This window comes from Neofelis nebulosa, chromosome 10, assembly GCF_028018385.1.
Source record: "Neofelis nebulosa isolate mNeoNeb1 chromosome 10, mNeoNeb1.pri, whole genome shotgun sequence".
In the NCBI taxonomy this organism is placed as follows: domain Eukaryota; kingdom Metazoa; phylum Chordata; class Mammalia; order Carnivora; family Felidae; genus Neofelis; species Neofelis nebulosa.
In genome coordinates this window covers 99,058,175-99,086,153 of record NC_080791.1, presented here as the reverse complement: position 1 = coordinate 99,086,153, position 27,979 = coordinate 99,058,175, and the positions used below count along the sequence as shown (strand labels likewise).

The window sequence follows — 27,979 nt, the reverse complement described above, 5'->3', positions numbered from 1 at the left end:
CTAGGAGGGGCAGTGGCTCTGTTCCTTCCCTGTAGAGGGACTCCAGTTGGGCTGAGAAACCGTGGGTCCTGGTACTCTGAGAGGCATGGGGGAGACCAAGAAGTTTTACAAAAAAAGGAGAAGTCCAGGGATGCCTGGGTGGCTCAGTTGGTTAAATGTCCGACTTTGGCTCAGGTCATGATCTCATAGCTTGTGAATTTGAGCCCCGCGTCAGGCTCTGTGCTGACAGCTCAGAGACTGGAGCCTGCTTCTGATTCTGTATCTCCCTTTCTCTCTGCTCCTCCCTCATTCATGCTCTGTCTCTCTCCGTCTCTCAAAAATAAATAAACGTAAAGAAAAAGAAAAAAGGAGAAGCCCAGGAAGCGGCCCAGGGGACCAGGTAGACAGGATCATAGGCAGAGTCTAATTGGTTCTTATGGTGTCTCTATGCATATTAGAAAAAGATGCTCTGTTCTCAGACACTTTCACTGTTGGAAAATTGTCATAATATACTGGTTTGGTTCGAACAAGTCACTTTAGTTCTATGTGCCCATAGCTGGTATAATACGTATTAAAACATATGATCTCTCCAATGTCCTGGTACCTCCATTGGAGGTGGTGCTTTTGTGAGCGTACAAGGTATGTGACAACCCTTCTGGAGGGTCCCAGAAGCAGGGCCTGGTGTAGCCGCCCCGGATGTTAGCAGTTGACGTTTCTCCCTAGGGGATGCTGCATGGCAGGCTGCATTTGAAACCTAACTTTCTTGGGAATTTGAATGAGAAAGGATCTGTGAATCGGGCCTCCCAGGTTATAGGGAGAGCCCTCTTTAACTTAACCTGAAGTTTTTCCAACCTCATGGTAAAAGTTCCTTCAAAGGGAGTCACTTCACATATTAACAAAGAGTTGTCATTTACGATATGTGTCAGGCCTAGTGCTGAGTGCTTCCTGTGCATGATCTCTTTTAATCCTGCCGATACCCTGCTATTATCCCCATTCTACAGATGAGGAAGCAGAGGCTTAAACAATTTAAATCACTTGCCCAGGATAACACAACTAGAAACTGACAGGGACAGGCATGAACTCAAGTTTGCCTTGCTTCAGATCCTCTTGCTGGCTACACTAGGGTGACTGTCCTCTTTCTTTTTCTCCCCACCTGGGCAGGCATGAACAGTTTCCTCATCTTCGCCAGGAGAGTAGACATACGCATGGTCTCCTTGGACATCCCTTATTTTGCCGATGTGGTGGTACCTATCAACATTACCATGAAGAACACCATTGCCATTGGAGTGGATCCCCAGGAAGGTCTGTGTGGCCCTGCCCTCTGTCCCTTACCTACTGCAACTGCAATTCTTCCTCCCCCACCACCTGTTTCCTGCTAAGAGCCTGAGGCTCCCTGTTCCCTCTGGCACAGCCCTGCCCCCATCTCCACAACACTTTCTCTTTGGTAATGAAGGCATGGTTTGGGGCCTTCCTTTCCACCTCTGCCAAGAACTTTTACTGCCATGATATTTCCATATTTCCCTTGGTTTCCTCTGCTCAGCAGTATGGGGCTCTCTGACATGCCCTGGTGTCTCAGAGCATGAGTCTGCTGGGGGTATCCATTGGAGAGGTGAGGGTCCGGGCTGAGCCAAGCCTTTCCTTTCCAGGAAAGGTGTACTGGTCAGACAGTACACTGCACAGCATCAGCCGTGCCGATCTGGAAGGCTCACAGCATGAGGACATCATCACCACAGGTGAGCCTTGCTCCCAGCCCGGGGACCATGTGTCTGGCTACAGAGCTGGGGAAATAGCCCATCTGTTTTAAGGCAGGAGCCAGTGTGTGCTCTTGACTTCCTGCAGGGCTGCAAACCACAGATGGGCTCGCAGTGGATGCCATTGGCCGGAAAGTGTACTGGACAGACACGGGAACCAACCGGATTGAAGTGGGCAACTTGGATGGGTCCATGAGGAAAGTGCTGGTGTGGCAGAACCTTGACAGCCCCCGGGCCATTGTGCTGTACCACGAGATGGGGTGAGAGCCTGGGGTGAGAGCCGGCTCTGCAGTTCTGGGCAGGGGTTGGGAGCTGGCTCAGCTGGGGCCCTGGCAGGTGTGAAAGTGGGCTATGAAGTGCAAGTGTGCCCCACCTTCCTGGGGCTGTTCCACTCCTTGTGACTCAGGGTGGTAGGATGATATAGAGGTAAAAAGCACCAACCTTGGAGTCAGGAACCCAGGATGCATCTTTAACGTCTGATCCTCAGTTTCCTCACCTGTAAATGGAGGGGATAATGAAAGTATATATACCGCATGGCTCTTGTGAGACTTAAGTGAGGCAGTACATGTAAAGTTCTTTTTTTTTTTTTTTCACTTGTGGTAAAAAACAATATAAAATTTATCATCTTAACCATTAAAAAAATTTTTTTTAATCTTTACTTTTGAGAGACAGAGACAAAGTGAGAGCAGGGGAGGAACAGAGAGAGAGGGAGACACAGAATCTGAACAGGCTCCAGGCTCTGAGCTGTCGGCACAGAGCCCCGACGTGGGGCTCAAACCCATGAACCTTGAGATCATGACCTGAGCCGAAGTCGGACGCTCAACTGACTGAGCCACCCAGGCACCCCTTAACCATTTTTTAAGCGTATAGCTCAGTATAGTAGATTCACCTTATGGTGAAACGGATCTTCAGAACTTTTTCATCTTGCAAATCTGAACTCTAAGCCCATAAACAACAACTCCACCTTTTGCATAAAATACTTTTTGCAGTGTTTGGCAAATTGTCAGTACTTACAGTGTTTAGGAGCTCTGGACATAACAGCTAGTGTTTTTCCTTGCCCAGGTTCATGTACTGGACAGACTGGGGGGAGAATGCCAAGCTAGAACGGTCTGGAATGGATGGCTCAGACCGGACTGTGCTCATCAGCAACAACCTAGGATGGCCCAATGGGCTGACCGTGGACAAGGCCAGTTCCCAGCTGCTCTGGGCTGATGCCCACACTGAGGTGAGGATACTGCTCCTCTTGCTTCCCGGAAGCCTGGGAAGACAGGAGAGGACTGTTGAGGATCTCCACTCAGGGCTCCCAGTTGACTCACGACCACCCCCCACCCTCTCCTTCCTCTACAGCGAATTGAGGCTGCTGACCTGAACGGCGCCAGTCGGCACACGCTGGTATCTCCCGTGCAGCACCCATATGGCCTCACCCTGCTTGGCTCCTATATCTACTGGACTGACTGGCAGACCCGTAGCATCCACCGTGCTGACAAGGGTACTGGCAGCAATGTCATCCTGGTGAGGTCCAACCTGCCAGGCCTCATGGACATCCAGGCCGTAGACCGGGCACAGCCACTGGGTGAGAGAACCCCCTAGGGCTGTGAGCCAGAGCTGGCTTTCCGGGGGTGGGGGTGGGGGGTGGGGGTGGGGGTGGGTATCTCAGTGACAGAGATACATCCAGAGCACAGAGATCCTTTTAGAATCTCAGAGACAAGGACCTACCTAAGCCCCCTTCCTGGATCAGGCTTTGTTCCTTCTGGGTGTGGCTGGTGCTATAACTACATGATGCTGTCACACCTTCAAAGGACTTCTTCTACCTCATCCCTGTTGGGTACCAAATTCTGTCACTTAGAACAGCAGAGAATCAGGCAACTAGGGCCCTTGTAAGATACCCACAGTATTCCAGGCTGGGTGTCAAAGCTCATGTTCTCGCCTCACCAGGTTTTAACAAATGCGGCTCTAGAAATGGCGGCTGCTCCCACCTCTGCTTGCCTCGGCCCTCGGGGTTCTCCTGTGCCTGCCCTACTGGCATCCAGCTGAAGGGAGATGGGAAGACCTGTGATCCCTCTCCCGAGACCTACCTACTCTTCTCCAGCCGCGGCTCCATCCGGCGTATCTCGCTGGACACCAGCGACCACACAGATGTGCACGTCCCCGTCCCTGAGCTCAACAATGTCATCTCCCTGGACTATGACAGTGTGGATGGAAAGGTCTATTACACAGATGTATTCCTGGATGTTATCAGGTAGGAATATCCCTGAAACCTCCAGAGGACACAGATCTGTGTTTGATCCCTGACAGGGTGAGGTTATGGTCTCTGTTGACCTCTAAATAGACAGTGATTTGGCAGCTTGGATAGTGAGTTCTGATGCTGACTTGTTTGCTTATCACTCATAACAGAGTTTAAATTTGACGTTTTTGTTTGCTTGTTTCCAGATTAGCAGAGAAGCCCAGTATGTAAAACGGACATGTCAGGCTGGGGACCTGGAGCCTTTACCCCACCATTGGGCCCTGTGGGGGCTCCAAGGATCCCCTAAAACTCATTGATGAGTAGGCCATGTAACTAAACCATGTATCTGTATTATAATACAGGAGCCCTGGCCAAATGCCAAGGCTTGTGATGGTTTCCAAGGTTGTGTTTTTGTGGTTTTAAAAATATTTTTTGTTTTATTTTACTTTTTATTATTCCTTCCATTTTTTTTTACCCCACCATAGCTGAGGAATGTGATTCCTCCCACTAGTGTGAGCGGTTTACCATGACAGAGATTCTCACGTGAAAGAATAGGGGCATTCCCTGCAGTTATCTCTGAGGGGTGTATTAGGGTCTCATGCTGGGGACAGGTGGGAATACATAGTTTAGAGAAGTCCTCTAAATGTTTGTGACATACCCCCACCCTGGTGTAGGGCTAATGGAAAAATGTACAGGTAGGTTTTGACAAATTTGCCTTTCTTATAATTACCACCTAGCAATCTTTATCCCTAAGGTATATAGGGAATTACTAACCCATCTTCTGTAAGACATGGGCCCAAACATCCACTGTTAATACCAGGAAATACTCTGTCCTCCCAAGAATTTTTTATTCATTAATTCTGCTAATATTTTGAGTACCTACTGTTCTAGATGCTGAGGAATGTACTTACAGAGATGTGGTCTCTGCCCTTCTGGAGCCTCTAGTAGGGATCCAATTATGGGAACATGGATTAAAGGGACTTCAGTGTATTTCTGGTCAATCCGGTCAGTCACCCAACCCTGAGCTGTTCCCTCAGGCGAGCAGATCTGAATGGCAGCAACATGGAGACAGTGATCGGGCGTGGCCTGAAGACCACCGACGGGCTGGCAGTAGACTGGGTGGCCAGAAATCTGTACTGGACAGATACGGGCCGAAATACCATTGAGGCATCAAGGCTAGATGGTTCCTGCCGCAAAGTGCTGATCAACAATAGCCTGGATGAGCCTCGGGCCATTGCCGTTTTCCCCAGGAAGGGGTAAGTTTATGGCCAGCAGAAAAGAGACCCAGGGAAGAAGGGCCTGATGAAGGGTCCCTTGGAAGATTCCTCTGTATTCATGGTATCAGCGTGTCCCCTGTATTCTGTCAACCTCTGGTACCATCTTCCCATGCCTTGGTGATGATGGCAGTGTTGTACCTTAGGTACCTCTTCTGGACAGACTGGGGCCACATTGCCAAGATTGAGCGGGCAAACTTGGACGGCTCTGAGCGGAAGGTCCTCATCAACACAGACCTGGGTTGGCCCAATGGCCTTACCCTGGACTATGATACCCGCAGGTGGGAATCCTGTCCCAATTGCTTTCTGGAAATTGGGTGGGCACAGGAGAAGATGGTTGAGATTCAGATAGTGAAAACAAAAGAAAAATAGAAAGCTCCTTGGTAGGTGAGGAGGGAAAAAGCAGTGAGAAGGATGAGGGAACATATTTGTAGAGCAAAGGTTGCTGAATATAGCCCTCAATCCTCAGATGGATTTTGTTTGTGTGGTTTATATGTTTTTGCTTTGAGTGTCTTTAGCAGAGCACGTCCTCTGGCTGGACCACACGTCCCATGACCCCTTATTTGTCGGAGGTTGATTTTTTGCGATTGTTGCTTTTCTGATCCCTTTGCTCATTGGAATTTGCAACTCCTTGCCTAGATAAAAAATGCTAAAGGGCAGGAAAAGAGGGTGAAAGGGGATTTGAGGCAGTTTCTCTTTCTGCCCCCAGAAGAAGGGAAAGGAATCTAAGTCACCTGGAGAGTTGGGATAACCTCAATGAGCTCCTTATAGACCAAGATCTCTTCCTTAAAGAGTGTTCATAAGAATTTCGGCTTAGATTCTTGGGAAGGAGCCAAAGGGTGATCAGGTTGCTGAAGATGAGCCTGCAGGGTGGCTCTTCAGAGGTCACTAGGCTTTCTACCCCGCCCCACACAGCTCTGGCCGCCCCATTTGAGTCCCCAGCTTCCCCTCTTCAGCATTGGGACTTGCAATGACCTCTCATCAAGGGTGCTTTATGACCGCTCACAGCACCTACTAGTTAGCTCAGGAGGGAACAGATAGCTCCTTGCGGGGAAGGACTGGGCTTCTTGGCAAGCATTTTGAGCAGCCCTCTTCTCACTTTTCCTTCTCAGGATCTATTGGGTGGACGCCCATCTGGACCGGATTGAGAGCTCTGACCTCAATGGGAAGCTACGGCAGGTGTTAGTCAGCCACGTGTCCCACCCCTTTGCTCTCACTCAGGTACTGGCTCAAGAGAGAGGTAACTAAACCTCTTTGACAGGGGGTGTTTCCTCGGGGTTCCAAGTTGGGAGCCTCAACCCTAGTTGCTACTTAACGATCCTGCTACGGAAGCTCATTTTAGGGGTATTTCCTGTACACTGAAGCCTTGCCACCATGTGCCTGCTAATCCTGCAACACCACTCCATGTTCTAGCATTTGAAGGAGTGGCTCTCAAGTGTAGGTTCCTGGGCCTTGGCATAAAAAGAATCTACTTCATGAGGGTTGGGCCCAGGAATGTGCATTTTAACAGGGTCCGTAGTTGATCCTAGTGCTGTGTTCCCAATATCTGAGTCCAGGCAGCTGGCTTAGTGGCAGTAGGTTGCAGTGGCTAAGAGCCAGAGTTTTGAGGCAGCCAGCCAGTTGGTACATGCTTACTGAGTACCTCTAATCTGCCAGCTCCATGGGTTCAAGCTCTGCCTGAGTCATTGAATGACTGCGACTTTGGATAAGATACTGAACCTCTCTAATACCTGTAAAATAAGTGAGTTTAATAATAGTGTCCTCCTGAAATATACACAAAGCATCAGCACAGTATCTGGCACTCAGTGTGTGTTATTTTTAATCTTTTTAATTATCACTGGCTATCATTTTTGAGTTCTTATCCTGTAAAATAATTCAGGGAAGGGAAAGAGGAGATCTATCAAGCCTGGAGCCACAACAGGGATTCTCAATTATTTAAAAACCCTTGTTCTTTTTTGACAAACTTCCACTTATCTGTCTTGTATATTATATCCTACCAGCCAATAAAAGTTTGGCTCTACTTAACAATAAGTTCCCCACCCCCGTACTCCAAATGTAAAACTATAGGATGATAATGAATGTGGTTTTTCAATCTATAAGTTTCCCCTGGGGTTTCTGATGTATACCTGGGAGCAGGAGGGGAACCACCTTCATTGCCCTCCCCACCCCTGGTTGAGAATCTCAGGATCACTAAATTAGAAGGCACCTTCCCCTAGGGACACCTGGGTGGCTCAGTCGGTTAAGCGACCGACTCTTGGTATCAGCTCAGGTCATGATCTCACAGTTTGTGGGTTCGAGCTCTGCATCACTGTTAGCTCAGAGCCTGCTTGGGATTCCCTCTCTCTGCCCCTCCCCTGCTCATGCTCTCTCTCTCTCAAAAAAAAAAAAAATTTTTTTTAATGTTTATTTATTTTGAGAGAGAAAGAGGGAGACACAGAATCCAAAGCAGGCTCCAGGCTCTGAGCTGTCAGCACAGAGCTCGACATGGGGCTCGAACTCACCAACTGTGAGATCATGACCTGAGCTGACGTCAGACACTAACCAACTGAGCCACCCAGGGGCCCCTAAATAAATAAACATTTTTAGAAGGTAGCTTCCCCTAGAAGTAACCAGAGGATTTGGGCCAGGGCTCTTTGTGAAGGTCCCAGAAGAGCAGCGACCTTAGAAGGACCCCCTGGCCCTAAGTTACTCCTATTTTCCAGGTACAAGAACTCATTTATTCATTGAGCCACTCAGTCAACTGACTGGGGATGAAGTGTTAGTACTGGAAATTGAGAAAGAAATGAAAGACATTTCTGTCCTTGAAGAACTTAATCTTACATGTCAGACATGTAAACAAATGACCGTGGAGTGTCAAAACTCACTTGTAGAAGGCACAGAAAAGCATGGAGGAATGAATCCCATACAGACTGGGGGAGATTTCCTGGACAGTGTGATATGGGGGACACACGGAAGTTGGCATGCTGGATAAGAGACACAGGGCATTTCAGCAGAGGGGGTACACATACTAAAGCACAGAAGCTGTACCTGAGGTCAGACTGTTGAATAATATTTACTCTTTATGGGGTTTCCCTGTTGAGTAGCAGGACAGGTGGATCTACTGGACAGACTGGCAGACCAAGTCAATCCAGCGTGTCGACAAGTACTCAGGCCGGAGCAAGGAGACGGTGTTGGCGAATGTGGAAGGACTCATGGATATCATTGTGGTTTCTCCTCAGCGGCAGACAGGTGGGCCCCTGGGTCCTGAGCCTGCTTGCTTCCTTACCATCAGTGGGGTGGTTGATCATCCCAGCGACTGTATTAACAGTCCCTGAGTTAATAGACTGAGACATTAGAGCCACAGGAGAGCCTTTTGGTTCCCATTGTAAGCTCTTCGACCTTTTCAGCCCCATGTGGTTATGCCCCTTCTGCCTTACTGTCCCTTGGAGTGAGGTAGCCGTGGAGCTCCTCCTTAAAGAGAGGTAGGTGTCAAATTGGGAGACCTGATTCTAGCCCAGACCAGACACATACCTGCTTTGCCTCCAGGGACCAATGCCTGTGGTGTGAATAATGGAGGCTGCACCCACCTCTGCTTTGCCAGAGCCTCTGACTTCGTGTGTGCCTGTCCTGACGAGCCCGATGGCCGGCCCTGCTCCCTTGGTGAGTTGGACTGAATGACGCCCTGGAACAGCAGGGTCCTTGGAGTGGCAGAGGATCATTAGCCTCGGTTTTGTCCTTCTGGGTGGGATCCCCCTCGGGGAGTCTTACAGCTGAGTGAGAGAACAATGAGTTTGAGCTTTGGAATAGCACAGACCTGAGTTTGTCCAGCTTCTGGCATTTACAAGAATGGAATTCAGGTCTCCTGAATCTCTGATCCCTGCGGTGGCCTGTGAATTGCTGTCTTTTCCTGACCTTTGTGGACCAGCTAGCCCATCCAGAGCTATTGAATATTGGAGTCCAAATCCTTTTTATTTACAGTATGAAGAGCCTCTAATGAGGATGCGTAGGATTAAGGCAGCTATAAGATGACTCTGTCAGGTAACCCAGGATGCTACTCTTGGATCATATGTAGAGATTTGGGGCTCTAGTGGCTCACTTCAATCCTCCTATTCTCTTCAGTACCTGGTCTAGTGCCCCCAGCTCCCAGGGCTACCAGCATAAGTGAAAGGAGCCCTGTGCTACCCAACACACTTCCTACCACCTTGCGTTCCTCAACCACCCGGACCCACACATCTCTGGAGGAGGTGGAAGGAAGGTAAGTGAATTCAATATGGGATTGAGGGCTCTTTTCTCCAAATCACCATCTTCCACCGGCAGAAGACCACAGTCTTAGCTCGATAATTCCGGCACATGGGAAGTAGGTCACATCATGAGCCACCCGTCCCTGCTCTTTGGAACTGGAGATGATATATAGACTTGTAGATCGTTGTAAGTGGATCTCTTTTTAGCTTTGAGGGCAAGAAGTTTTAAGAGCAGCTTTAGAGAGAGAAATCACTCAGAGGAGTTCCTACATGGCATTCCTCCTTCCTTTTGGTGACATTTGTTCTCATAACACATTTAGTATATGGTCTTGTCCTATAGTTTGCTTAGAAGCTGCCAACTCATAGTGGTCTCTGGGCTGTGGCTTTATGACTTGGAACATCCCCAGGGATGTAATGACTTTAGCTTATAATGACCTCAAACACACATGCACGTACATGCACGTGTACACACACACACATGTATACACACACCTTATTATTAAATAAGCAAGCATAAACATGAACAGTTCTCAAATCAAGTATAAAATGTTTTATTTAATTAAGTTGATGGTGCTATCCATTTAAGATGCATCCTGATTTAAGGCGCCTGGGTGGCTCAGTCAGTTAAGCTTCCAACCTTGGCTCAGGTCATGATCTCGTGGTTCTTGAGTTTGAGCCCTGCTTCGGGCTCTGTGCTGACAGCTCAGAGCCTGGAGCCTGCTTCAGATTCTGTGTCTCCCTCTCTCTCTGCCCCTCCCCAACTTATACTCTGTCTCTCTCTCTCAAAAATAAATAAAACCTTAAAAAAAAAAAAAAAGATGCATCCTGATTTGAGAGTTTCAACTGAAAAAATGACCAACCTCAACTATGAGATGCCACTGATTGTAAGACACATTCCTGTTCCGGAGATGTTGGAATAGAGAACAATACAGATCTTAAAATTGATTAAATATGATATTAGATTCAATTTAGAAAAATTCTTATGTTTTTTATTTATGCCTTGCAAAAAATAATCTGAAAATGCAGCCAGGAATAAAGAAGAAATAAGTACCCATGTATAGTTCCTCTTAATATTTTCTATTTTATATATGTATACATTTCAAAATGATTACCACAGTGAGTTTAGTTAACATCCATCACCACACATAGCTACAAAGTCTTTTTCTTGCGATGAGAACTTTTAAAGATTTACTCTCTTAGCAATTTTCGAGTGTATAATACAGTATTATTGACTATAGTCACGATACTGTATATTACTTCCCCAGGACTTATAACTGGAAGTTTGTACATTTTGACCACTTTTACTGATTTTATCCACTCCTCCTACCTTCCACCTCTGGCAAGCAGCAACCTATGAGTTGGGGATTGATGTTGTTGTTGTTGTTGTTGTTGTTGTTGTTGTTTTTAGATTCCATATATAAGTGATAATTGCACAATATTTGTCTTTTTCTCTCTGATTTATTTCACTTAGCATAATGTCCTCAAGGTCCATCCATGTAGTCACAAATGTCAGAATTTCCTTTTTATGGCTGATTAATGGTGTCTATCTTTCCAGACATTTTTCTATTTACAACATTTTTTCCATTGTAATATACCAGTCTCTTTATTTTTATTATCAACTTTAGCTTAAAAGATAATTAACACTTGATGTCAATTCTGAAAGCAGAAACATAATAATAATCCCAGAGGAGAACTCTAGATTCATGTCTTTAAAATTATAAAATTTGGGGCTTCTGGGTGGCTCAGTTGGTTAGGCATCCAACTCTTGATTTCGGCTCAGGTCATGATCTCACGGTTGAGTCTGAGCCCCACATCAGGCTCGGCACTGACAATGCAGAGTCAGCTTGGGATTCTCTCTCTCCTTCCCTCTCCCTCCACCCCTTCCCTGCTGGAGCATGTGTGCATACGCGTGTATGCTCTCTCTCAAAGTAAATGAATAAACTTAAAAAAAGAAAAAAGAAAGTTAAATAACAAATAAAATAATAAAATAAAATAATAAAATTTGTGCAGTGCCTGGCTAGCTCAGGTGGTAGAGTATGTGACTCTTGAGCTCAGGGTCATGAGTTTGAGCCCCATGTTGGGCGTAGAGTCTACTTAAAAAATAAGCTAAATAGGGGCACGTGGGTGGCTCGATGGATTAAGCGGCCAACTTCGGCTCAGGTCATGATCTTGCACAGTCCGTGAGTTTGAGCCCCGTGTCAGGTTCTGTGCTGACAGCTCAGAGCCTGGAGCCTGCTTCAGATTCTGTGTCTCCCTGTCTGCCCCTCCCCCGCTCACACTCTGTCTCTCTGTCTCTCTCTCTCTCAAATAAACATTTACAAAAAAGTAAATAAAGTCTGAGAACTGGAATTGGGGGTATAAAAGTAAATAAAATAAAATTATAACATTTGCACATGAGCAAATCTGTCCTATTTGCCCCATATTCTCTTTTTAGAAGTTTGTATAGAAAAGCAAATACCCAGACATAAACATGTATTTTTCTCATTAACTTTTAAGTACTATCAATCATGATTAATCTGATTTTCTTTAGGATAGTTTAGAAAACTTTCGAACCCTACTCAGTTACTTTCTTAGGGTCACAGTCTATTTGAAGACTCCATGCATCTTGGTTTCAAATGTTCTTGCAAGTAGCTTTTCTCTAGCCTTTTAGGAGATGCCTTATTTATTTACTTACTTATTTTCTGAGAGAGAGAGCACATGCACACACAGGGGGAGGGGCAGAAGAAGAGGGAGAAAGGGAATCTTAACCAAGCTCCACGCCTAGGCCCAGTGCAGAGCCCGTTGCAGGGCTGTATCTGACAACCATGAGATCTTGACCTGAGCCAAAATCAAGAGTCAGACAGGGGCACCTGAGTGGCTCAGTTGGTTGAGCATCCAACTCTGGCTCATGTCATGATCCTGCTGTTTGTGAGTTCGAGCCCCACATCAGGTTCACTGCTGTCAGCACAGAGCCTGCTTCAGAGCCTCTGTCTGTCTCTTTCTGCCCCTCCTCTGCTTGTGCTCTCAAAAATAAGTAAACATTAAAAAAAAAAAAAAGTCAGATACTTAACCAACTGAGTCACCCAGGCACCCCAGGAGATGCCTTTGATTGTTCATAATGTGCCACAAAGAAATGACCTCCTTAGCATTTCAAGTTGGTTCCCTGATCCCTCCCTCTGGATGTCTTGCATATTCTCTTTTGAAAGAATGAAGAGAAGAAAAACAGGGTTTTTTTCAAGGTCTATTTAGACCTTGTGATAATCTGTATCCAGTCAGAGGTTTGCTTGGCTGGTAGTTTCTTCCAGCTCATCCTGGTAGCTTAACGAACCCTACTATTGATATCCTTAGTGTTGTCTCGGCAGACTTCTAGCTTACTTCCAGACCTGCTTCTCCTTTTTAGAGGAATCTTCTTTACAGAGTACATATTTTGGGGTGCCTGGGTGGCTCAGTCAGTTAAGTGTCCAGCTTCGGCTCAGGTCATGATCTCACAGTTTGTGAGTTCGAGACCCACGTCGGGCTCTGTGCTGACAGCTCAGAGCCTGGAGCCTGCTTCGGATTCTGTGTCTCCCTCTCTCTCTCTCTCTCTGCCCCTCCCCCACTCACACTCTGTCTCTCTTTAACTCAGGAATAGATAAACATTTTTAAAACTTGTTTTTAAATTAAAATAAAAATAATAAGCGTACATATTTTTTTTTTTAACGTTTATTTTTGAGACAGAGAGAGACAGAGCGTGAATGGGGGAGGGTCAGAGAGAGGGAGAATTGAAACAGAATTGAAACAGGCTCCGGGCTCTGAGCTGTCAGCACAGGGGCCCGATGCAGGGCTCGAACTCACGGACCGCGAGATCGTGACCTGAGCGAAGTCGGCGCTCAACCGACTGAGCCACCCAGGCGCCCCTAAGCGTACATATTTTAAAACTCATTTAAACATGATATCGCATCCCGAAGACAGTGACTTACACTGATTTCTCTGTATTTCCTGGTCTGTGCTTCTGATGTCTCCCATCAGGTACAATCAAATATCAGCAAGCCCCACTCAAAAGCCTTTCCCCCTGTCCTTCCCAGGACTTTCCCTCTTTCCTAGAGGAAGGCAAGGTCTTTATCAAATACAAGTAACCTTCACATTCAGTTTTCTCTGCCCCACAGATGCTCTGAAAAGGATGCTCGGCTGGGCCTCTGTGCACATTCCAATGAGGCCATACCTGCTGCTCCAGGTGAGCCCTGAGTGCCCAACTGTTTTAGAAAAGAAGGTATAAGGAATCCGAATTTCCACTGATACCTTCCAAAACCTTCATAGGGACCCTTTGGGGTTATCAAACCCATTTCTCAGACTGAATCCATAGAAAAAACAATCATTAGTTAGCCACCACTTACAGAGTACTTTCCATATGCCAACCATTTGTTAAGCTGTATATATGTGTGCCCGTGCACACATGTGCATGTGTGTATATGTATATACACAGTCACGTGTCATTGCCAGCAGGCTAGGAGCGGTTTATTATCGCTCATCTAACTATCTCATCTAACTGATGAGAAAACATAGGCTTCAAGTTAAGCATCTCGCCTTAAGTCACATGGGTAGTAAATATTGGAATTGGGATTAGATATAGGACCATAGATCTCTTCTCAGCCCCCTACCCTTACCCCTGCGGCCTCTTCCCTGGCTATCCTCAGGTGGTGTGGGATCCAACCCCTACCAAAGGAACCCTCGTCTTCCCAGCCCTCACGCCAGCTGGAAGATTGTCCGTGGCCCCCACCTAGTGTCTCTCTGTTCTTCTAGGGGAAGGACTTCATGTCAGCTACGTCATCGGTGGACTCCTCAGCATTCTGCTGATTTTGGTGGCAATTGCAGCTTTGATGCTGTACAGGTAACCTCAGCCTCGCTGCAGGGGCCACATGGTCACTGGTCCTCATTATCTGTGCTCTCCTGAAGCTCCACATCGTGCTGATCTAACCTCTGACCAGCCTCACGTCAAAGATAGGTCCCTGGTCAGAGCGAGGTAGAACCTGAACTCTGATCCTTCTTCACCATTCACAGCCCAAGCAGGTTTCTCATATTAGGACCACAGCAGCCCTCGGGATTCTCTTTATAGACGAGGATACAGAGGGCTTTACCCAAGGTCACACAGGAAGAGACAGAGCTGGGACTGATGCTGCCATCTTTGCTTTTCCTCTGCTCTGCCTCACCTCAAACCACCGAAGGTGGAAATGATCTTCTCTTCACATAACCACGGCCTTTATCCCAATATTGTTTGATATGTCATTGCTCAGTAGGGATCATCCTGGGAAGGTGGAGTGTGTGTCATTTTCAGTTTAGAATCCTTTTTATGACCCTCTGTATATTTTCTCCAAATGCTTTAAACACAGCTTGCAGCAAAAATACCAGGATTTCGCTATGCTGCTGTGGCTCCTGCTTCCAACAACAACAACAACAGCAACAATAACAACAACACTAATAATAATAGTAACCGTTACTATTTAGAGAATATGTATCAATGCTACATAATACAGGTATTATTACTCCTCACTTTACAGATAAGGATCTGAGGCTCACAAAGCTTAGATTATGTCTACCAAGATCCCAGCTAGTAAGTAACAGATGTGGGATTGAAACACAGATCTGTCTTGACACAGTGGATTAGCTATCTATTGCAGATTATTCCCAAATTTAGCAACTTAAAATGACAACCATTTATTATCTCACAGCTTTTGTAGGTTAGAAATCTGGGTGCAGCTTACTTGCATGCCTCTGCCTCAGGGTCTCTCCCAGACTACAGTCCAGGTATCAGCCAGGGTTGTGGTCTTATCCATGGCTTGACCGGGGAGGGATTCCCTGCCAAGCACATGCGTGTAGCTGTTGGCAGGATTTAGTTCCTCACAGGCTGTTGGACCGAGGGTCTCAGCTCCTTGCCAGCTGTTGACTGTAGGTCACTCTCATCCGTTCCCTGCCTTGTGGGGCCTTTCCAAAGGACAACTGGCCACTTGGCAGCTTGCTTCCCCAGAGCTAGCATAAGAGAGAGTAAGGGCAACCTAAGACAGAAGCCACACGTTTCTCTGGAACCTAATCTAGCATCCGTCACTTTTGTATTTTCTGTTCTTCAGAAGTGCATCACCAGGGGCGCCTGGCTGGCCTAGTCGGTGGAGGGTGCAAGTCTTGACCTTGAGATTGTGGGTTCAATCCCCACCTTGGGTGTAGAGATTACTTAAAAAATAAAAAAATAAATAAAAAGAAGTGAGTGAATCATCAGGTGCGGCCCACACTCAAGGAGCAGGGATTCAGAAGGTGGGAGAAGCAGGAGGCGAGGATCTCTAGAGCTGTCTTAGAGGCTGCCTACCACATTGAGGTTACAACTTCCCCAGATATCACCCCGATAAAGATCTGAACTAATTTCTCCTCACCTTTCCTCCTAAAGACACAAAAAATCCAAGTTAACTGACCCGGGAATGGGAAACCTGACCTACAGCAACCCTTCCTACCGAACTTCCACTCAAGAAGTGAAAATTGAAGCAATCCCGAAACCAGCCATGTACAATCAACTGTGCTATAAGAAAGAGGTAAAAATTAAAGTTTATATTCAAGGTGGTTGTTTGTTTGTTTGTGTTTGTTTCTGGAGGGGGGAAGGATATGCTCCAATTGCCTGAATGGATCAGTGAGGGATGCCGGGTAGTCCCATCTACCCTTTTGGAAGTCATAGTGAACAGAAGAAATAAATGTGATTTGGGTTTCTGGACAGATGTAGACTCTCTGAGGGACCGGCTTGAGGGACCTTAGTGAGAGCAAGGTTAGAAAGCAGATTCCAGAAGGTCTGAGTCTGAAAGCATGGGAGTGTGCGCCTCCCTGCCAGGAGATATTTTACTAGGCTCATAGGTGTTTCCTCATTTAGTCATCATTCCCCTGCAGTGAGGCCCCTGTGAAGCACCCCAGACACCTAGACAATACCCCTCAAAACCCAACAGCTCCTGGACTCTCCCTTTTCTAACCTCTGATCCGAGTTGTTGGCACCTATGGCTGGCAATGGCTGGGTTTTTTTGTTGTTGTTTGTTTTTGTTTATGTTTTTGCTGTTCTTCCTCTTATCACAGAATCTTAAGAGATTTCTCTAGAATTTTGAAGGTTTACATGCTTTTGCTCTCTTAACTCCTTTGTTGCTTCAGTGAAAAATTATTTGCTGAGTGTTTAGGCTTGAAAAATAGTCCCATTTCCACAAGGAATCAGTAGCCTGGGATTTCAGATTTTCCTAGTCTAATACAACCGCTGCTTTTTCTAAAATCCTGTAACCCTTCATCAGAAGTTATATCCTTTATGAAACCCTAATCGTTCTACTCTCTTGGCCTGTCTCGCACAGTCAAAACTTGCCCTCATATCTACAGGGCCACCATGCATAATGAGTGCACTTTACATAATAATCCCATGCTTTCTGGCTCCATGAGTTTCCATATTAAAAGAGCTTCCACTGTAAGCCAAAACAGAACCTGCAGGGATAGTTGTCAGTTTTAGGGATGGTAGATCCCATTCTCACTTAGTATCTTTGAGAGACTCTTGAGTCTTAGGTTCCTAGAGTGTCTGATGCCCCAGAAAAGAACCATAATAAGGTTCACAGGTTAGAACTTACAAGTGTGTGACCTCTTTTCTTCTGTTGTGTGCTTTTCCTCAGCAGCTCTTTCACCCCTCTGACAGTCTTTCACCCTTTCTCTTCTGATTTCCTCTTGATTTCAGGTACCTGTTGCACTGTGTTTGTAGAGGGAGTGGTGTTCTCCTCCCCCCCCCCCCCCCCCCCCCCGCCAAACTACCAGTGCCGTGTCCCCCACCTCTCCCTAGCTTACCCAGCGTGTCTCTGAGGTGAAGACACTGCACGGCTCTCTCTAATCTTATGCTAATTTCAGCTTGGAGGGTGTGCTGGGGGAATGAGTGTGTGTATACGCACGTGCACATGTGTGCTTGTGTGCTTGTGTGCTATCTGTGTCTGTCTCTGCTCTACTGAGGGAGCTGTCACTCCCAGAGGGCAATCAGCAAAGTATCCTCTTTAATGCAGGGGCTCAGTAAATGTCTGTGGAGTTGAATTGCTACTAAAATAGAGGAACATTTGCAGAGCTCTCAGTGGGAATACTGTCCCAGGACAGAATCTCAGCCATGGTTCATTGTGTCCTGGTAGAGGTGGCATTTTGGTTGGTATCCCCCAGAAACCAGGAGTAAGACTCCTCTTTGAGAAATCCACAAAGGGAGAAGCCTGAGTAGAACTTAAGGCTGTCCTTGGAACAATCCCAGGTTGCTTGAGAATGGCCCCAAGGCTTGTGGGAGCAGAGCCAGAGTAACCTCCCAGAAAAGGTTATGGGGTCCCAAAGGATTGACACTCAAAATCTAAATAAGAAGATTTTCTAGATTCCTCCTGTCTTACCTCCCAAAAGTTTTCTCCTTAACAAAATTAGGAACAAGAGAATTAAGAACAAAAGAGCACAGGAGGAGTTTAAAATCCCAAATAAATGCGCATTGAATTGCCTTTGTCAATTACTTTTGGCCATGCATATCAGCATGGTGTCCCATTAATAAATCACAATAACAATGTAACAATACCTAACATGATTTAACGTATCTTATGTGTCAAGCACCTACTAACTGCATTATGTGTATCACCTCATTGAACCTTCACCGCAACTGGTTATGAGGTATGGATACTGTTATTCTCCCCACACTGCAGGTGTGGAGACTGAGTTTAGAGATGCTGAGTAATTTGCCCAAGGTGACATAGCCAGTGAGTGGATGATGCAGGACTGGAAGCCATGGTTCTCCCTCCTCCCTGTCTTAAGAAGGGTAATAATCATCCTAGCTGCTACTCTCCTTTTAGGCCGACTCATCTGTTTGCTCTCTGACCAAGTCTCCCCATTTGTTTGTGGGATCTTTGTACCCCTCACACCTCCTCTCACCCCATCTACTTCCTTTTCCGGTTCACCGTGAGATCCTTTTAGAGAGCCAGCCGACTGACCGTGTCTCCCCACCCTCCACCCTAGGGCGGGCCTGACCATAACTACACCAAGGAGAAGATCAAGATTGTAGAGGGAATCTGCCTTCTGTCTGGGGACGATGCTGAGTGGGACGACCTCAAGCAACTCCGCAGCTCACGGGGGGGCCTTCTGCGGGATCATGTGTGCATGAAGACAGACACAGTGTCCATCCAGGCCAGCTCTGGCTCCCTGGATGACACGGAGACAGAGCAGCTGCTGCAGGAAGAGCAGTCTGAGTGCAGCAGTGTCCATACCGCAGCCACTCCTGAAAGACGGGGCTCTCTGCCAGACACGGGCTGGAAACATGAACGCAAGCTCTCCTCAGAGAGCCAGGTCTAAACACCGTCGTTCCCTTCCCTCCCTGCCTGTTCCCTCTCCTTCATGGACTTCCGGTCCTTGTGCTCACTTATACAACAGGCCCCCTTCCTATGTGCTCGTCCTTCTCCTCCACCTCCCACCCCATGACCGCTCCCGGGTCCTCCGCGGGAGCTGTTTCCACCTGAGTCCATAACTACCTGTGCACAAGAAATGAGGGTGCATCCCGAAAATTTAGACCTGGATTTTACCGCCAACTTCACCTCTTGCACCCCATCCTGAGCCCCCAAAACTAGGCTCAGTAATGATTCCTCCTCAGTACAGAGCTTTTCCCTGGTACCCTGCCTCACAAGAACTGATGATCCAAGACTTCCCTCTCTCCCATCAGAGCCAGCCTGGCCGCTTCTCTAAGAGAACTTGCCCATCAGGGGCTGGGGCAGGGGTCAAGGGTAAAGAGAGAGATGAAGGATAGAGGCTGAGAGAGGAAGGAGGAGTGAGCCCAGCTGGTATGGGCATCTGGGAAGCCTCCAGACTCAAGTGCATTGGTAACATGAGAAACCTTTTAGGGTGGTTGGGCCGCGTGTCCTGTCCATTGCTGGCAATGGATATTATTCTTGCCCTAAGAGCTGCTGTTGTTGTTTTTTTTTTCAGCTGCCGATATTGGTGAGATCTGGGTGTGGCTCAATCTGTTCTTCCTCCTGCTAGTTTGTCTGGAAGCTTTTCTACCTTCCGATGACAGGGTCTTTACCGCATGGCAGCAGCTAATATGAATTTCCCCGCTGGTGCCACTGCTGGCCAGTACCCTTCCTATGTCTTTGACTCTAAGTCACCAGGTTGTGAGCAGGGGCTTGAGGAATGTGGGGCCCCGAGGGCTAAGTCTTTGCAACATCTTACCAGCGCTGTCTAGACCCAAAGCAGCATATCACCTGGACTTTCACATTCTGCCACCCTCTCCCCGCTCATTCTCTGGGATTCTGAGCATAGAGACCGTGAAACAGCTTTTCAAAGAAATGGCCAAAAGTCGTCATAAATGGTCAGGAAGAGAGATTGGGTTATAGACTTGGGGCACCCAGGGCCTAACAGGAAGTATCCATGAGGTTGAACCTCCTGTGTTGTCTCTCAAGTGCTCAGGGATCAAAGTTAGTGGACAGAGAACCTGTGGCTGTGGGGTGGTGAAGTTCCCATTCCAACTCTTTTCCCGGCTAAGTGACTGACTTTCCATGCTGTGATGCCATCACTTGGTTCGTGCCCATTCACACAAAGAGCGTGTGTCTCGTGCTAGCATCAGGGGAGTTGAGACCTTTTTCTCTGCCCTAAACCTTCTACATAGCCCCCTCCTTCCCCTCACCCCCCGCCCCAAGTTGCTTTCTCTGACTTAGCCTTGTGGTGGTGAGGAGGGCTAAATCAAGACACAAAAGTAGGGGGCAGGATGTAGAAAGGTAGAACCACTGATGAAGGGCTCTCAGCCTGGAGCAGATCCAGACCTCCTCCACCCAGGAACAAGAAGCAATAGGAGAGGACAATGGGCTGAGAAGAGAGGCGAGGGCTTGTAGGGGAAGTTTCCTGATTTGAAACCTCTCCTGTGGTTCTTGGTATTGAGAAATCAGCTGCCAAACATGTGAGTAAAAAAACAAAAAAAAAAGATAAGAGCAAAGCTTTTCTGGTCACTTCTAAGGCTGCTAGAGACAGGTGCCAAGCCCTTAGCTCTGTTGTTAGTAACCAAGCCAGGTCTGGGCCCACACAGGACAGCCTGGCCAGGCCAGCAAGTCTTTTCCAGTACACAAAGTGGGAAAGGCGAGGTGCCACTTATGGGATGAAAGGGGGACATTTCACATTTGACAGGGCAGGAAAAGAGCACTTTGGGTCCTCAGACTCTTGGTTGAGGATGAGGAGAAAGTAGAAAAGTGGCATTTTCTTGATTGGGAAGGGGGAAGGATCTTATTGCACTTGGGCTGTTCAGAATGTAGAAAAGACATATTTGAAGAAATCTCTATTTGAGCACTGATTCACTATGTAAAAAGCAAAACCTCTCTTGTCCTAAACTAATGGAAGTGATTCTCCCGCGCTCATGTGTAATGGTTTTAACGTTACTCACTGGAGAGATTGGACTTTCTGGAGTTATTTAACCACTATGTTCAGTATTTTAGGACTTTATGAAAATTTAATATAAATTTAGCTTTTCTTAATCACTGTGCCTGGCTTGGAGTCATGACTAATCATTGCACCCGCTCTGTCTGGCAGACCCATGCTTTCAAAAACCTTCTTGCAACATCACCTTTAAGTCCTTGGGGGACGTGAGGATGGTGAAGAACAATAAAAGGTGTGAGGTTCCTGGTTGAAGGGTCAACTCATCTTGAGGAGACAGGTCAAGACCAGAATTCATTGGCTTGTGAAATCCTCACTTCCTCTAGAACAGGGATGGCAGGTTTTAATCTCGAGTGTTGACTCTGATTGGTTGGCAGTGGCTGCCTGAGGTCCTGGGGAGACTCCAAGGGGAAAGTGTCATGATTATTAGTGACCTCTCCAGGCGCTGGAAGGAAGTATATGACATATATACTATATATCTTCTATTTCTGTTCTAGGTCTATGAGGACTTCATTGTCACAGAATTTGACTGTGCCTTGTGATGACAGTCCCTGGCAAGACTGTCAGATGTAGTAAGAAAAGTACTGGGGACAAGGAAGGTTCATTAAGGCCCAGATATGCTACTAGCTCTTTTTGATCTTAGTAAAGTTTCGTAGTTTCGAAGAATGGATCAAATCAACACTAAGATTCCTTTTATTTATTTTTATTTTCTTCCTTTTATTTTAAAAAAGCTTCCTTGTTATAATTTATCCACTACATCTCAAGGCTAGGACCGGGGGTTGGGCTCCCTTCTCAGGTTCCTAATGATGATTAGGAATCATGGAAGTCCCGTGCGAGATGTAGAATTTTATGTCGGAGCCCAGTAGTTGATTTTCTTTTTCTTTTCTTTTTTTTTTTCAACGTTTTAAATTTATTTTTGGGACAGAGAGAGACAGAGCATGAACGGGGGAGGGGCAGAGAGAGAGGGAGACACAGAATCGGAAACAGGCTCCAGGCTCCGAGCCATCGGCCCAGAGCCTGACGCGGGGCTCGAACCCACGGACCGCGAGATCGTGACCTGGCTGAAGTCGGACGCTTAACCGACTGCGCCACCCAGGCGCCCCCAGTAGTTGATTTTCTAAACCACAGACCTTTTATAGAATAATGCTTCCATTAATTCGTTTATCACTTACTGTGGGCCAAGCCTGACCACAGAGCTTAGAATCTAGCAACAGCCTCCACCCCCACCCTACATACCCCCCCCAAAAAAAAGAAAGAGAAAGCAAGAAAGACTGAAGCCTCTTGTATTTAAATGACAAGAGATCTGACACTAATTTTTTTTTTTTTTTTTTTTTTTTAGACCTGACACTAATGTACAGTGTGTAACTCTTTCAACTTTGGTAAGGGATATGTGCACCAGAACAGAAACAAGTGGAATAGTTCAAGGACAACTATCCCCTCGCTCAACCATTCTTTTTTTCTTTTTCTTTTTCTTTTAATAACTCATACTGAGAGAAAAGCATTTTAAGTGATGAAATCCAGCCTAAAGTATAAGCCTATATACCTGTAGAAAGTACCCCCTCCCAAAGGCTCGGGGTTATGAGCCAGGCCATGAACAGTGACCACTTGAGCTGAGAACTCAGGAAGAACTTTTCAGATGACAAGAAAAATTAATGCGTTGAGCACACACCGTTTGCTTGAAAGCCTGGGAGATGTTTCTGGGAGAACAAAATTTGGTGACTACATTTTGACACCTTGTGACCACATGAGCCAGTGTAATCAGGTATTCAACACTGCCTGAGCCTTAGAGATCCCACTAATCTGTGACTGTCTTGTCACTTCAGCAGGAAATGGGAATGGGAGAAGAGGCTGGGCCTGGTGGCCCAGGTCTTGACAACAATCTGGCACTGGGCAGATGAGTCAAGGACTAGCATCCTGTTTTCGGGTTATGCACATGCCTTGGCTTTTACTGTCCTGTTGAGTAAAATGAAAAGGTTGAGCCAGATGATTGCTAAGGTTATTTCTGGCCTGAAACTTGTTTTTATGTTCCTTCCGAGAAACCTTAAGGATGAAACAAGAGTTGTCCTTATCTGGTTCTCTAGATATAAAACCTGAAGCTGATGAGTAGGGAGAGAGTTAGTCAAATTCTAACCAACTGGACATATTTTTATAAGCTAATTATGTTCAAAACATAGTCACTGCCCTTCTTTCTATATTGCATGAACAGATGATGGATCCTAAGATGAAAAGATCTCTGTGGCCCATAGAGAGGTCTCCAAGGCATGATCTGAAGCTTTCACCAAACCTAAGCCTACAGTGTAAAGTCAGTGCTACATAGGAACTTAGAAAAGGCATCTGCAAGAGCTGAGGGTGTACAGGGTTCTAAGTGTAATGCACTGACATTCAAGAACATATAGTAAACTTCAGTTATTTCTACCTATGGACATAATGATTACAAATGGAGTTGAGCCCTTTTTATAGCTAAAAAAAGTCTGTATGAGTGTGTCTTTTCTTCATATGTGAAAATGACTCAACTGATCCACTTAATAGGATGTGTGTTTGGGGATGTTTCAGGCAGCCTTTGTTTTGTAACATTCCCTCACTCACCCATTTATTTTCTCTCTAGATCATTCTCCCATTAAGCAGCTGGCAGAGGCTAAGCAGAGCTCAGCTTGCGGAACAGAGTCAAGGCTCCAACTCACAATTTTGGACTCCTTTGACATGATGTTAAAACAGATCCAGACAGCCTAATTAAGGGTCTGAGTTTAAACCCAAGGCTGAAGTTAGCCCCAAGCTACGCAATCTGCCTTTTTCATTTTACAAGACACAGAGAGCCAAGAACTCTCACTTATCTTGCCCTTCTCCGTAGTTTTCCCTGCAGCCCTAAAAGCCTGTTGACAGCCTGCTAATGAGGTCCCTATCTCTCCCTCTGCCTCCTTCCTCTTTGGTGGAGCTGATGCTTCTGTGGTCAGAGTTCTTGGACAGCCTGAATTTGGGGGGCTATGGGAAAATGGGCTATGAGAAAAGAGAAAAGGGTTATTCATTCCTTCATTCACTCAATACCTATTAAATGCAACCAGTGAAACCCGGGATAGGCTCAGAGGCCAGTCAAGGCACAAAAACCCAGAGCCACTTGAGACCTGTGTTAATGTCACCACTGCTGTCTCCAGGGAATAATGCACTAGGTACCTGGACTGAAAGTTGAAAGGAAGTTAATCATTGAAGCCGTTCCTCTTAGGCTGGAAATCTGGGTCCACGTCCCATGGTAGAGCTGTTTCTCTCCCAGAAAGCAGCTTGTGATTACGATGGAATGAGCACTGTCCCAACGCTTGGCAGGCTTTTCAGAAATGCCCAGCACATTTATTCAGCAGCCACAATGTTTGGCATCTGTTTACTGCTTCCAGTTGCAATAATACAGTGTTTGCCTTGATCTCTAATGCCTCCAAGGGGTTCACTGCCCTGTTAATATTTTCCTTATGTAGAACTACTGAGAGGCCCTTGGAGTAAAGTAAGCACACGTCACTCTAATAAATACATAGATAAATGCTGTTTGGTGATAATCCTGGACTGCAAAAGATGACTGGCCAAACATTTATTGAACACCTACTATGGAGCAAGATATTATGTTAGGTTTCTACAAGGCCTTACAGGATCTGCCACTCCCCTGCCCTCTGTTGCCTATCAGACCTCATCTCCTGCTACCCTCCTGCCAACTACTCTGCTTCAGCTATACAGGCCTCCCTGTTTCTCTAACCTGAGAGGCGTGTTCCCAACCTAGGGTCTTTGCATAGCTGTTTCCTCTGGTTTGCACTTTCTTCCTCTAGATAAATTCATGGCTAACTCCTTTGCCTTCCTCAAGTCTTTGCTTAAATGTAACCTTCTGAATGAAACCTACTCTGATCACCCTTTATAAAATTGCAGTCCTTCTAACTCTACTTCCCAATCTCTTTCACCGTGTTTTACTCTTTTCTTTTCGCATTGCATACATTGTTTAATAACATACTATATAATTTATTTATGTGTTGATTGTCTATGCTTTTTCACTATAATGTGAGTACCATAAGAGGGACGTGTGTGTGTGTGTGTGTGTGTGTGTGTGTGTGTGTGTGTGTGTGTATTTTGTGCACTGATTATCCCAAGTGCCTAGAATAGTCCCTGCACATATTAGGTGCTCAATAAATATTTGTTGAATGAACGAACAAATAAATGCATGGAATCAGACATCTAATGCCCACTAGGGCTGCACCTAAACCATATAAGACAAAAAGGGATTTGCCATCTTGTTCTAAAGCTCTCCAGGATCCAGACTCCATACATCCTTTATTGAGCAAATTCCAGTTTACCATCTTGCTCTCCTTATAAATGTAATCTTCAACTTATTTCCGATAATATTTAAATAAAGTAAACATACCAATGACTGAAAAAGACTATTTGTATATGTTCCTAACCCATTTCTCAAAGGTTTCTGTGACCCTTGTTTGCTCTGCTAGGTTCTTTTCTCTTTTCCCTACCGATGGATCTGTTCTCACGTCCCTCCTTTTCACTCTCCACTCTCCCACTCTGTGGTCTCATCATGCTTTCTACTCTATGGAGGTGATTCCTAATCTTTTCTCACAGTCCTTATCCTGTATTTCCTAGATCTACTTAGAGATTCTGTTTGGATGTCTCATTGGTACCTAAAAGTAAACAGGTCTAAAACTAAATTCCTTGCCTTCCTTTTGAGACTGGCTTCTCCTGACTTTCTACTTCCATTTGGGCAATGACCCCTCCCAATCCCTAGGTTCAAATCTTGGCATGTTTTTTGACTCATCTCCCTAAATGGGCCCCATCCTCACCTTTGCACTAAGTTGGTTGCAAAATCCTCCACTCTTTCTGGAATCTGTTCTCATCATTCCCACTGCTATCACCTCATATCAGACTCCTAACTGGGCTTCCAACTCTAACCCAGTTTAGACAAACAAGCTAATTAGTTTTCCTAAAGAGAAGTTCTGCTGTTGTCACTGTCTGATTCAGAAACCTTCAATAGCTCCCCATCACCTACCCGAAGTACAAATTCCTTACCTTTAGTATTCAAGACCCTCCGAGAATTGTTCCTTTCTCTGTCAACCTTGTATCCCATTACTTCCCAACATGAACCCTGTTCGAAAACCAAACTCACATGTTCAATTCCCTACCTATAATGTACTTTCTTGTTTCTGTGCCCTTGGGCCTTCTCTTCCCACTACTAGACATTCTCCCTATTTCTATTTTTTTAATTAACATGTCAATGGCAAAAAACAAAAAACAAAACAGTTGTTTCCCTCCCTTCCCAGTTCCCCTGTTAGTTTCTTGAAATTCCAGGAATGTTCTAATCATTTTCAGGCATGCGTACAAATACATATGCATTTTATAACCACATATAATAAAATGATTCCACATACGCTTTTCTTCAACTTGCCTTTTTTCAATTAAATTTGTGCATTTTTCTATTCCAGTACATATAGCTTAACTACATTCTTTTTAACAGTTGGGTAGTGTTCTGTTGAGTAGTTATTCTGTAACTCATGTAATAAGTTCCCTATGAATGGACATGTAATTTCTAGGGTTTGGATGGTTTTTGGTTTTTGGTTTTTCCGTATCTTAAGAATTGCGGCAGTGAATATCTTTGGGCATTTTTCTTTGAATACTTGCATAGATCTGAAGAACAAATTCCTAACAGTGGCATTACTGGGCCAGAGATTATACACACTTTACATTTTAACAACTGCTAAATCATCCTTCTAAAAGTTTGCACCAGTTACACTCTTACCAACAGTGAGTTTGAGTGTCTGTTTCTCAAAGTCTTGGCCAACGGCTGTCAAACTTTTTCATCTTTGCCAATTTGATAGATTAAAAAAGAATCATTTTATTACTTTTTTACCCATCCCCTCTCCATTTTTTAGTCTGTTGGTAATTACGTATCTTTGAATCCCAGATTAAAAGTCCATCCCTTTTAGGGCACCAGGGTGGCTCAGTTGGTTAAGCGTCAGCCTCTTGGTTTCAGCTCAGGTCATGATCTCACGGTTCATGGGCTTGAGCTCTGCACAGTCTTTGCTGTGCATCAGCACAGAGCCTACTTGGAATTCTCTCTCCCTCTCCCTTTGCCCCTCCCCTGCTCACACCTTCTCTTTTAAAATAAAATAAACATTAAAAAAAAAAAAAAAAGAAAAGCCCATCCCTTTCACAGATCCTCCCTTAGCAAATTTCCCCCTTCTGTAAGCATCTACAGCTTTTTATGTTGTTCTCATACTGCCTTGAATTTTAGTGACTGACTAGCCTATATGTTTTATTTCTCCGACCAAAGCAGTTTGTACATTTCTTGGGAGTAAGGCCCTTATCTTATTCATAGAAACATAGAATTTAGGGATAAGCAAGACTTATTTTTAAGATTTTATTTTTAAGTAAGCTCTACACACAACTTGAGGCTGGGACAAACAACTCTGAGATCAAGAGTTGTACTGTGCCCCGAGTGGTGTAGCCACCGCCCCCCCCCCTTTTTTTTTTTTTTAGGATTTTATTTTTAGAGCTAAACAAGACTTTTAGAAATCATATTAACCAAGCCTGTCGTTTCTATAAATAATAGAAGTATAAAGCTTTTGCAGAATGCTTACTGTTCAAAGGCCTTTCCCAGACATTCAATTAGCTATATTAAATCCTCACATTAAGCTTGTAAGGGAAACATTGTTATCTCGTTTTGAGGAAACTAAGCTACAAATAATTTACTGGGAAAAGAGGTTTACTTAGAACAGGTCCAAGACCAGAATCCAGTATCCTGGCTCCATTCGCTGCTCCTTCCACTATATCCCAGAGCCTCTCTTTTCCCTCACGCACTTAGCTGCACAATCAATATTTGCTGAATGAGAGGACTTTTTAAAAAATTGCAGGTGTTGACAGTCGCTTGAATAGCCAAAATTAAATAAAGCAAACATGCTGATGGCCGGGGATGCACAGTTCTCCACACATCTATCGCCTTTCTTTCGAGTGTGGGTGTGTGGGGTGGGGGTGGGGGGTCGCCGGTAGCTTTTGCTCTGGCGACCTTCTTTCTCCCCACCCGACCAGGCAACGCCGGTTCCGAAAGAAACACGGCCGCGCGCAGCCCCTTTAAAGCTGCGGGCGGCGCGTGCACACAGTCCTTTCAAATGGACCAATAAACGCGCG

General features: G+C 45.7%; 1 protein-coding gene across 1 annotated transcript in view; it reads left to right on the top strand.

Annotated features, from left to right (window-relative positions):
- LRP4 (LDL receptor related protein 4) overlaps positions 1-20,925 on the top strand; it is a 51,082-nt gene extending 30,157 nt beyond the window's left edge. Inside the window, exons 23-38 of the mRNA XM_058688840.1 lie at positions 1,141-1,281; positions 1,626-1,712; positions 1,819-1,990; positions 2,793-2,955; positions 3,078-3,303; positions 3,666-3,969; positions 4,992-5,210; positions 5,375-5,509; positions 6,341-6,449; positions 8,312-8,456; positions 8,754-8,867; positions 9,327-9,462; positions 13,573-13,640; positions 14,207-14,294; positions 15,840-15,981; positions 18,431-20,925. Of these exons, the coding sequence (XP_058544823.1) occupies positions 1,141-1,281; positions 1,626-1,712; positions 1,819-1,990; positions 2,793-2,955; positions 3,078-3,303; positions 3,666-3,969; positions 4,992-5,210; positions 5,375-5,509; positions 6,341-6,449; positions 8,312-8,456; positions 8,754-8,867; positions 9,327-9,462; positions 13,573-13,640; positions 14,207-14,294; positions 15,840-15,981; positions 18,431-18,763 (2,582 nt within the window). The 3' untranslated portion in view covers positions 18,764-20,925. The remainder of the gene's footprint in view (positions 1-1,140; positions 1,282-1,625; positions 1,713-1,818; positions 1,991-2,792; positions 2,956-3,077; positions 3,304-3,665; positions 3,970-4,991; positions 5,211-5,374; positions 5,510-6,340; positions 6,450-8,311; positions 8,457-8,753; positions 8,868-9,326; positions 9,463-13,572; positions 13,641-14,206; positions 14,295-15,839; positions 15,982-18,430) is intronic.
- The last annotated feature ends 7,054 nt before the right edge of the window (positions 20,926-27,979 follow it).